An 11,860-nucleotide genomic window follows, 5' to 3' on the forward strand; every position below is an offset into this window, starting at 1 on the left:
TAGTGGCTGCAAAACACTGTGAATGTAGTTAATGCCACTGAAATGTACATTTTACAATGGTGAAAATGGCAAATTTTATGTTATATATATTTTACCACAATAAAAACAGAGTAAGAATAATTATATTTGCAACATTACCCATTGCTTGCTTTCTTACAGCCCTTTTCATAGTCATAGATCTAGCCATGGTACAGCCTAGATGTCTCTCTAATACAGGGATTATATTCTATAAAAGCAGAGGGTATATCTCTGATGGTGTAATTGATTAAGGGTCCATTATTTCCTCTGGGATCCAAAATTTAAACGTAGGCTTCTGAATTTAGGTTTTGTGTCCTTTCTGCCAAAATTTCCTCACTGAATGTTGACTCAAACAGAGCAAGAAGGGACTTCTTGAAAACATTTTTGAAGTTCTCCCCAGTAAATAGATAGAGTGTAGGAGAAAAGAGAGCATTGAAAGAAATGGTTATCACTGTAAGTAGCTGAGTCACCTGTAAAAGTACTGATTGATGCTCAGTGAGAAGTAAGCCCTGGTGTACATGGTAGGGCATCCAGCACACAAAGAAAGAGAGAATGGCAGTCACCATGACTTTGAACGGCTTATTAGATTTAAACAGGCTCCTCTCTTTCATCTTGTTGGCTACTCTTTTGTAACAAAGCGTGATGATAAAGAAAGGCAGAAGGAAGCCCAGCAAGAAGCGGCTGATGAAACAGGCTACATGAATCCTTTTCCCTAATGTCTGCATCTTACTGCTTTCCCAGTTAGGAGATGCAGCGTAGTTATTTTGGCAGGTCACTCTTCCTTTATGGTCATACTTTGTCTCTCTGAAAACCAAATAGGGCATGGCGAGGGCAGTGGCAGACAGCCAGATTCCCAGGACGATGCCGGTAGCCCAGCGTGGGGTTCGGTGAAGCTGTGACCACACTGGGTGAAGAGTGAGAAGGTAACGGTCAATGCTGATGGCCGAGAGGAAGAAAATAGAGGCCAACATCCCTGCCGACAAAGTGGCATTGAAGACCTTGCACATGGCAGTTCCAAAGCTCCAGTGATTGTCCTGAAGGTAGGTGGTGGCTATAAATGGTAGAATCAATGTTGAAATAAAATAGGAGAGAATGAGATGAAAAAATAAGAGTGTATTGACAGTCTTTTTCATCTTGAATTTTAGCACCCACAGGTAGAGACCATTGGTGATGGTACCAATTATAACTGACGTGCACAGCAGAAAGGCAATGATCACATTCGAGGCAGGAACTGGAAAGTGAGTGCTGTTTCTTACTAAAGTAGAGACACTGAGCAAATCAGTCAAGTTGACCAGATCCATAATTACCTATAGAGAGAGAAAAACAGAAAACGACCACGAAAAAGAAGCAAAAAAAAAAAAAAAAAAAAGAAAAAAAGGTTAAATATAGAAATATAAACAGTAATCTTTGCATAGTAAGGGTCAAAATGACACAATTTTTAAAAAGGCAAACATTGGGGGCCCTGGCTTAGTTGGTGGAACATGTGAATTTTGAATTCAGGATCTTGAGTTCAAGACCCACATTGGGTGTGGAGCCTCCTTAAAAAAAAATTATAAAATGACAAACATAATATTTCCACAATAATACAAATCAGATATTTTCCTGAGCTTTATATTTTTATTTTGTATGAAGAATTAAGATCAGATTAATTTGAACATCCAAAATGGAAACACTACAGATGAAATTAATGTGAAAGAGAAATAAAGTTTGGGATATTTTGACTTGAAGTAATGAGCTCAGGTAGCCAAACATCTTCTATTTAGAAATGAACCAAGTCTGACCCTCCTTCATAGTCATAACTTCTTGAATAAGGCAATGTAGGATCAGTTTTGCCTGACTAAGTTTTGGTCAGGGCAAATGTTGCTAATGAAATTGAGTAACAAAATTAACAACTGCTCCAAATCAGTAATCATCCAGAGCTATAATTAGTTTTCTCCCATAAGTTAATTATTATATGTAGTAAATGCTAGTATTTTAATAGTCAGCATGTGATAAGAACCGATATTCATTTGGGAGCCCTGGGCTAGAGCACCATAAGAGGGTGACATGTTGGGGCGCCTGGGTGGCTCGGTCAGTTAAGGATCTGACTCTTGATTTCGGCTCAGGTCATGATCTCAGGGTCCTGAGATCAGGCCCCACCTTGGGCTCTCCTCTGGGCGTGGAGAGGCTGCTTAAGATTCTCTCTCTCCCTCTGCCCCGTCCCCCCAAAAAAGATTGTAAAGTGCCTTGAAAATCATCAATGAAAGAGGAGCATGTGCTGTTGAGTATAGTGGTAGTTCTTACTTGGGGAAGGAAGAGAGGGAGAGAGGTCAAGGAATTGATATTTATCTAATACTTCTTATATGCCAAGAGCTTTATAAAAGAGTCATTTCTTTTTTTCCTCATAAAGACAAATACTTAAACAGAAGAGAAAGTGAGGCTTACAGGGGTTAAATTTCTTATTTATCAACATTTCCCACTGTCCCTCCATTTTTGTGGCAGGTGGGGAACCCCACCAGTGTTTTATGTGACTTCTTTGAAAACTAGTAATTCATGTGTAGTGTTTTGATAATGCTCCATGAATCAGAGTATTTGATGATCCAAGCTAGCCCATTTCTTGGAAAATGATTCCTATAGTATTGAAAATATGAACCTGAGAATGTTTTGGAAAATAGCTATTATATATAGCAGTCATATCAACAAATTGGTTTTTGATAAATTGGATAAATTGCTTTAATGGAAATTGCTAATTTTTTTTCACTAAGCAAAAACATCTTAATATATGGAGAGAAGAAATAAAAGAATTGCTATTAAAACCACAATTATTTTAAGTTAATTCTGCCTTCTAAGGAAGTTGCAAAATTTTTCTCCAAAGTAGAGAAATGGTCCTCTTGGGACACCTGGGTAGCACAGTGGGTTAAAGCCTCTGCCTTTGGCTCAGGTCCTGATCCCGGGATCCTAGGATCAAGCCCCGCATCCATCGGGCTCTCTGCTCAGCAGGGAGCCTGCTTCCTCCTCTCTCTCTGCCTGCTTCTCTGACTACTTGTGATCTCTGTCTGTAAAATGAGTGAATAAAATCTTTAAAAAAAAGAAAAAAGAAAAAGGGTCCTCTTTAGGGAAATACCTTAGTAGTCTGCTTTGAATAAAAAGCGAAGTCTTAGCACATGGAATGGGTGGCAATGGTGAGTGGAAGAGTGGGAACTTGCGAAAGAGGTTGTGTGAAGGCCCTGGGGCCATGAGTAGAGGGAGGAGGGATTTGGTCTTCAGAGAGTGAGGTACAGGAAAAACACTGCGGGAGGTTAGAAGGTTTGAGGAGGAGAAGAATTCAGTGAGATATTCTGAGAAGCAGAAATGGCACAGAGGATTTAAAATGAGGAATTGTCTAATATTCAATTTTAATCCATTTGCTATGCTTTGACATGGTGTAACGTCCCTTCTCTTTAATCACAACTGTCTTGTATTGGTGGTTGCCTTGGGGAATCAAAGAAAAAGAGCTTGTGTTCCTGATTTGGAATGCAGTGGGATGGAGAGAACAGACCAGCAGCAGGAGGTGAGATGTGAATGAGATGATGAATATGGTGGAAACCGGAGAGACATTGGAATATGAGTAGAGAAGGAGAAACAAAATCACATGGAGAATTTCTGATGCTGTGTGTGGATAGCCTTTGTGTGTCTGTCTGTGCATGTGTGTCTGTGTCTGTGTGATGTGTCTTTGGTTTGTCTCTATTTATGGTGTATTTGTCTGCATGTATGTGGATATATACTCTTGTGTGTGTCTCTGTGGTGTGTGTTTGAATCCGTGGGGTGTGCATGGAGGGGGATGTGTGTGTGTGTGTGTGTGTGTGTGTGTGTATCTGTGTGTGGCCTCTGTGTGTATGGTGTACGATGCCTGTAGTCTGTGTGTATTTATCTGTGTAGCGTGTGTTTATGTGGTGTTTGTAGGTCTGCAGTGTGTGTGTGTGTGTGTGTGTGTGTGTGTGTGTGTGTGTGCGCGCGCGCGCGCGCGCATGTGGTCTTTTGGTGTATGTGCGTATAAAACACTGGATACCTGAATTACAGGGAAGGGTTTTGTTTTGTTTTGCTTTGTTTTTAAACAGTTGTGTGGCTGAGCTATAGAAAGGCATCTGAAAGTAATGTGGGGCTTGAACAAAAGCAACACGGGTAGTGGTGCTGAATAGAATATAAAGTTTCCTAGGAGCTTTGATTAATTGCACAATAACCAGGATATTTCTTCATTCTTAAAGAGCTTTTAACATGGTCTTAAAGTGCTAGAGTATAAATTAGTGGAGCAGAACCTGGGCTCTAGAGTCCCATAGACCTGGGTTTCCATTCTCTCTCTACCACTTACCAGTTCTGTGGACTCTTAACTCTGAGCCCCTTTCACTTTCTAAAACCCAATGAGTGTTTATGAGGATGGAATGACACAGTGTATATGAAACACTTAGCTTGGTTCATGGCACACATTAAACACTCAATAACTTTTTACCTATTATTTTGCTCAACTTGTTATTTGAAGGCTAGCAAGTACTTCATTTTGCCTTTTAATACTGCAGGCCACCTGGCCACTGCAGTCCTTTCCTCTTCAAAATCTCCCTACTGAATCTCAGAGGACCAGCAGTAACTTCTGAAAAAATCTAAATGTTCATCTATTGGGGCAGAAGTTCTCAGATTTGGAGTTATTTTGAGGCCTTGCTACAGTGATACCTTTGGCACAGAGTCTTTAGGGTAGACCCCTCCCCCACTCCTTGGGAACACTGTGCTCCTGTGGGGTTGGCAGAAGAACCTTGGGCAGCTGATGTGTGTTAATTTAGAAATTTCATTGTAATGTAGTAGTATAGTGGTATGTTCTTTTCTTCCTTTTTTTTTTTTTTTAATATTTTATTTACTTACTTGACAGTGAGGGAGCACAAGCAGGGAGAGAGGCAGGCAGAGGGAGAGGGAGAAGCAGACTCCCCACTGAGCAAGGAGCCCAATGCAGGACTCGGTCCCACAACCATGGGATCATGACCTGAGCCGAAGGTAGATGCTGGACTGCCCGAGCCACCCAGACGCCCCTGTTCTTTCCCAGCTTTTCTACTAAAGCTCTAAAAACTTTCCCAAGAATTAAACAAATTCATTGAATGTTCTCCCAAACAGTGTGTTTGTCATTAGCAATGACCTATCCCATTTAATGCAACAGCATTTAATTAAAAAAACAAAGCACTGGCCTTCCCCCAAATGATACTTTTCCTTTATAAAGCTCAAATCTGAAGATTTCTGATACATATTGGAGGTCGCAGGGTCTGTAGGCCCTGCATCTGGATTTCCTGTTGAGTTTGTTGCTGTGGTAGGTACAGTCTCCCCCTCACTGCCCACCACAGGGACTAGAAAAACTGTGCACTCATTTCCCCGAATTTCTTTGCAGCAAGCGATTCACTTTTTTTTTTTTTTAATTTTCAAGACTTTATTTATTTATTTGACAGAGATCACAGTAGGCAGAGAGGCAGTCAGAGAGAGAGAGAGGAGGAAGCAGGCTCCCTGCCGAGCAGAGAGCCCGATGCGGGGCTCGATCCCAGAACCCTGAGATCATGACCTAGAGCCGAAGGCAGAGGCTTAACCCACTGAGCCACCCAGGTGCCCCGAGCGATTCACTTTTAAGCATCAAGGGTTTCATGTGATTCAGCGAATCATAAGGCAATGCCACCTGTGCAGTTTCTGGGGTTGGAAAGCTGATCTGGAGTAAGCCTAGAGGGTTTATTCAGATGATAGCACGAGGATAAAGCCTGCTGGCCCAGGGAATCTTACCTTGGAGTTATATCTGCATGTCAGGTGGTCTTATGTGGGCCAGAGTGACTCTAGGACAGTAGTCTTCTCTCCAGGTACAGAAACAAAAATCAGTGACACTTTGACTTCATTTCATCTGCCTTTCTTCTTGCTGATCCTATTCCCCAGCGTTGAGCCTACTATTTAAATATTCTGTGAGGTCTTTTGGCTCTTTCCCAGTTCCTTTTTCTGTGAAATATATCATAAGAGGGAGGTAGAGAAAGGACTGCTTCTTCAAATCATTTCTCCATTTTAAGTAGAGATTTTAAAAATTCCATAAAGAGTCATTCCATGTAAGGTTGATAAGCTTGTTGCAGGTGTTAAGACACTGATGAGAAATGACCTTCTCATATGTGGTCGCCCCCCTCCAGGCACCCCCTTGGCCTTGAGTGGAGTGTGGTCATTAGCATATGGAGCATGGTGCTGGGTGCATAGGGAAGTGGTAAATACATAGCATGGAAAAAAAAAAGTAAGTCTGGAAACGAGTGACCTAATTCCGCTGGAGTGAAATGGTCAGGAAGAGAAACAACCACTGAGTTTCACATTAAAATGAAATGTGTGAAGACAAGGCAAAGATCAATATTATTTAGTTGAGAAAGATGCAGACTTTTATTTCTTGTTTGGATCTGTACAATTGTTGAGAATGGTTGGCAAGAACACAGAGTTGGGTACCGTATCATGGAAATCTCGTTATAAGGAAATCCTGCAGCACAGGTAATATATTTATAAACCGAGTCCTGCATTTCCTGTTTTCGTCTCCCCAGTCCATCTTGACATTTTTTAGGATTAGCTTCTCTGCTGACCTCAGTGTCTTGATTTCTTTCCTGCTCAGTTTCCTTTTGATCTCTGCACTGCCAGTAGAGAAAAAGACATCAAAACATCTGTGTGGCTTCAGTGTTGAAGCTCAGGAATCAGTCATCTAGTTGGTGTTAGAATTTTAAAGCTTTCATGGCTACTGTAACCTTATTAGAAATAGGCTTAAATTTTAGTTCTTAATTCATTTGGGACTATGACCTTCATCCTGGGAACTAATCTTCTTTGCTTCAGGATAAGTTTTCAGACTTGCTACTGCATTTTAAGAGTGAGTTTTGCTCAGTTTTCATGCCCTTTGGGTTAATTTACATATCTGGAAATGACCTCAGATATTATTTGGTTCAAAACAGCTAATTTTGAAGATGAGGAATTGGAGATGCAGAGAAGTGATTCACAGTTTTTAAATTTTATTTAATTAATTTATTTATTTGAGAGAGAGAGAGTATGAGAGAGCACAATCAGGAGAAGCAACAGAAGAGGGAGAGAGAGAAGCAGCCCTCACCATGAGCAGGGAGCTGGATGAAGGGTTCGATTGCCGGACTCTGGGATCATGACCTGAGCCAAAGGCAGACAGTTAACTGACTGAGCCACCCAGGCACCCCAACAGTAGTTTTTACCAACACAATAACAAGGGCTCCTTCTGCTGCCCTATGCTGTTTTATTAATAAAAAAGATTGAAGGGGATGTGGGCTAAGTTTCTCCTCCTCTTTCACTCTGTATTTTCAAATTTTATAATTAGTAAAATTCATAAATAACAAATATATTAGGGACTAGTGTTTAACACCCCCCCCAAATGCACAGGAGCTAGTACTACCATTAGATAGCCTAAAATTTAACTCTTCTGTAACTGTCCTCAGAAATACTCTAATTAGTGAGCATTTCCTTCAAATATGTAGTTAAACCAGTGACATTAACTTTGTTGGGAAATATGTGGACTGTGTTTGAGGAAGTCTCTTCTGTGGCTTTGGTGACGTGACTTCATTCATTTCACTTTTTATATTTCAAATTAAGTCAAGTGATTTCAAGGAAAGAAGTCATGGAAGTGGAAACTGTTTTATGTTGTTTTGATATGAACACAGTATGAAATATGTAGAAAAGCAGAAGCAAATGATGTTGCAAAATTAAATGCTCAAAGGTCTAGGAACTCATATTTGCATATAGTTTTTAGAGCTGGAAGAGGCCACAGAATTAATTTCATCTAATTCCTGATTCTATAGGTGAAGAGAGTAAGACTCATAGAGATATTTGAGAGCTTCTTTCCATTATTATTTAATAAATAACGGGGCAGAAATAATATACACTAAAAATCCTGATGCACTACATCGATTGCACAAGACAATATAGGATAAGAAAAAAAAAACCTAGATATAAATTTCAACTCTATTACTTACATATGTATAACTTCTCTGAATGTCTTTTCTCTATGTAAATGGAAAGAAAGAAAGAAAGAAAACACCTCTTCTGAAGTATTATTTTGAGGAATAAATGATATATTATAGGTAAGGACTTAGCATAGTTCCTGGCACATGGTAAATGTGAAATAAATGATAGCTATTATTAACATGTAAGTTGTAACGAGCCCAGTGGGCTGGAGCAAATCTCTGAGCAGTATAATTCAAGAAACATTTATTGAGTATCTAATGCATGCCACAATGTGCAGTATAATTCAAGAAACATTTATTGAGTATCTAATGCATGCCACAATGTTTGAGACTGGGGAAACAAAATAAATAATTCAAAATAATTGTCTTTAGTGTTTATAGTTATTAAAGAAGATGGTTCTCCAACTGACTAGCTTAGGAAGGTTGAGGAGAGCATATACTAGATCTGGCAATCAGTATGGTTAACGGTCTAGCAAAAGAGAGCAATGCTTTGTTATTTTCGCCTGGTTTTGCATTTTTCAAGATTACTTCCCAGCACCCTCTATGTCCCAGCATAGTTGGAATAACAAGGCTGGTATTAGCCCAGCAGTTTCCGTTCTGGCTGATGTCAAAATCACTTGGAGGTCTTTAAAAAAATGCAAAGTATCCCTGTGATTTAATTCATTTATCTAGTATTTATCAAATACTTAGTGTATTTGAAGGACTGTTCTTGCCTTTGGGGATATAAAGAAGAGCTTTGTTCCCATGGGCCTTACATTCTAGTGCGGAGAAATGGACAAGATCCAGTTGATAAAGAAGTATATTACCTAGCACTACAGTATTATGCAGGGTATAAAACATGGAGATGTGATGAGTAACCAATTGGCTATCTAGATAGGGCAGTTGGAGGAAACTTTCAGTAGATAACATTTGATGGGATTGGCATGATATGAAGGAGCCAATTGTTCAGTGATTAAGAGGGAAAGCAGGGTGGGGGGAAAGGTGAAATAAGTGAAAGAGATTAAGAGGTAAAAACTTCCAGTTATAAAATAAATAAGTCATGGAGATGAAAAGTGTAGCATATGGAATATAGTTAATAATATTGTAAAAGTTTACGGTGACAGATGGTGACAACAATTACGGTGAGCATTGAGAAATGTATACAGTTGTTGAATTGCTGTATGACACCTGGAACTAAGATAACATTGTATGTCAACAACACTTCAATAATAAAAAAAATTTTTAGAAAAGTAATATTTTTCATTTTATCCTTTATGTTCTCTAATGTCCTCTTAAATGGATAACTTTTCTTTGTAATTACAACCATTTAGACCACCAGTTTATCACTAAAGTTATAAAAGACCATTTCCTCAGAATACTGTTTTATTATAGACCTAAGTATTTTGGACTCTGTATTAAAACATGAATTATTTTATTATTTAAATAGGCAGACATATGTCATTACATAAGGCAACCCTATCCTATTTTATTCCCATTTTATACAAACACAGCACCATTTGTTTAAGAAAAGTTATTTTTAATAGATTACTACTGGGGTGGTTTGCTTCTCTGTTAGAGAGATGCATACTGCATTTTCTTTTTCTGTACCTATTGGCTTTTTTTTTTTTTTTAAAGATTTTATTTAATTTTTTGACAGAGAGAGATCGCAAGTAGGCAGAGGCGGGCAGAAAGAGAGAGAGGGAAGCAGGTTCTCCGCTGAGCAGAGAGCCGGATGCGGGACTCGATCACAGGACCCTGAGATCATGACCTGAGCCGAAGGCAGTGGCTTAACCCACTGAGCCACCCAGGCGCCCCCCTATTGGCTTTTCAATGATGGTGATGGTGCTTTCAATGGTTTGCTTTTTCAAAAAATTTAATTCTGGGTTTCAAATATTGAACCATCAAAAAGCATTAAAAATTACCGTTCTAAAGAATACAAAAACACTAATTCAAAGAGATTCATACAGCCTGATATTTATAGCAGCATTATTTACAATAGCCAAGATATGGAAGCGGCTTAAGTGTCCATTGATTGTTGAATGGAAAAAGTAGTATATGTATGGAATGGAATATTATTTAGCCATAAAAAGGAATGAAACCTTGCCATTTGCAATGATGTGGTTGGAGCTAGAGTGTATAATGTTAAGCAAAATAAGTCAGTCAGAGAAAGATAATTATTACATAATTTCACCTCATATGTGACATTTAAGAAATAAATGAGCAAAGGGAAAAGAGAGAGAGGGAGAGACAGACCAAGAAATGGACTCTTAACTATAGAGAACAAACTGATGGTTACCAGAGGAGTTGGGTGGGGGATGGGTGAAACAGATGATGGGGATTAAAGAGTACACTTATGATGAGCACTGGGTGATGTATGGAATTGTTGAATCACTATATTGTATACAATATAACACTGTATGTTAACTGGAATTTAAAAAAAAACTTAAATAAATTACCATTCCAAACCAAAAAAGAAAAAAAAAAAAGAGGAAGAGCATTATTACCTTGGTCCTAACTTACATCTTGCTCCTTGTCATTTCTCTGTTGACCCCTTTCTACTTCTTATCCGCTCTTTCTCTCTTTTTTTTTTCTTTAAGATTTTCTTTATTTATTTGTCAGAGAGAGTGAGCACAGGCAGACAGAGTGGCAGGCAGAGGCAGAGGGAGAAGCAGGCTCCCTGCTGAGCAAGAAGCCCGATGTGGGACTCGATCCCAGGACACTGGGATCATGACCTGAGCCGAAGGCAGCCGCTTAACCAACTGAGCCACCTAGGTGTCCCCACTCTTTCTCTCTTAATTGGGTCTCTCCATTTATTGGAATCTTGGCTCATGACATTTTAACTTTCTATGGTTTATGGCTTGTATTCTCCTCCTTGGCAGGGTCCTTTTTATGACCGCATTCCTGGAAACGAGAATTGAGCTTTATTCAGGAGACTTCTGGGTTCTGCTCCCACCCTTGTTAGATACCATTCACCTCGTCAGGCTCCAGATCCTCTCCATGTTGGACTGCATTCCTGGAACTTGAGGTAGGAGGTAGCTGGAGGAGAAGCTGGAAGTGAGGTTGGGAAGTTGGCCCAGATATTGATTATGAAAGGACCTGAATTCAGGTTCAATCTTGGGGGAGAAACATTTGGGGTTTGAAGCACAAGTGGAAGAGGGAGGTTTTCTACAGGAGTGAAAGAGTTAAGACGTTGGATAGATTTGTAACCCTGCAAATTCAGCCCCAGCGTAATCTGCTGAAAGGGAACAGAGGAAGGATGTTGGGAAGTGATGAAGGTTTAGAATTTCCTATGAACGTAATGAGATATATAAAAAATAATGAGTGGTGTTAAGGGTCTGTTTGAGGTTGGGGACCACTCATTTGTGGATCTAGCCTCCTGGGAAGAAATTACCTCATTGTGTGCATTTTAAATTCTGAGCAGTAATTTACTGCTGTTACATTTACTTCCAGCCTGGGTACAGAAGCTGAGGCAGATTGTCAAAATATTCAGGGCTTACGGTTTCCTCAAAATAGTCAGGGCTGGTGGTTTCTGAGCTGACACCACCAGCGGAGGAGGCCCGCGGAATTAACAGTGTCGATAAGAGAGCAGTGGAAGTGATGTTGCCAGGGGGTTAGTAGAACAGGGAGTGTGCAAAGCCATGATCAGTTTGATAGTTGGGAAGAAAGGATTGAAGAATTGAGGGCTGGTGCTGACAGAGTAGTAGTGTTTGTATGAGGATAGAAGGTTATGGCCAGAGTGTGAGATACTGGAACTTTCCATTTCCAAGGTATAGCAGTTCTATGTGATTGTAATATCTCTAATGTGGCAAAACTCAGGTAGTAAAGCAGTCAATGGAATTGACATTCAGAAACTTGAAACTAAGGTATGGATGGTCTTTCTCCTAAGA

At 39.7% G+C, this 11,860-nt stretch overlaps 1 protein-coding gene across 1 annotated transcript; it reads right to left on the reverse strand.

Annotated features, from left to right (window-relative positions):
* Positions 1–299: 299 nt before the first annotated feature.
* LOC111140691 (G protein-coupled receptor 33) lies at positions 300–5,933 on the reverse strand. The gene is made up of 2 exons (XM_022492903.1): positions 5,782–5,933; positions 300–1,325 (listed from the first exon to the last, which is right to left on the reverse strand). The coding sequence occupies exon 2, from the start codon at positions 1,317–1,319 to the stop codon at positions 300–302; it is 1,020 nt and encodes a 339-aa protein (XP_022348611.1). The 5' UTR covers positions 1,320–1,325; positions 5,782–5,933.
* Between the last annotated feature and the right edge of the window lie 5,927 nt (positions 5,934–11,860).

The sequence above is a fragment of the Enhydra lutris genome, unplaced genomic scaffold (genome assembly GCF_002288905.1).
Source record: "Enhydra lutris kenyoni isolate GAN:26980312 unplaced genomic scaffold, ASM228890v2 scaffoldscaffold4, whole genome shotgun sequence".
NCBI classification, from domain to species: Eukaryota; Metazoa; Chordata; class Mammalia; order Carnivora; family Mustelidae; genus Enhydra; species Enhydra lutris.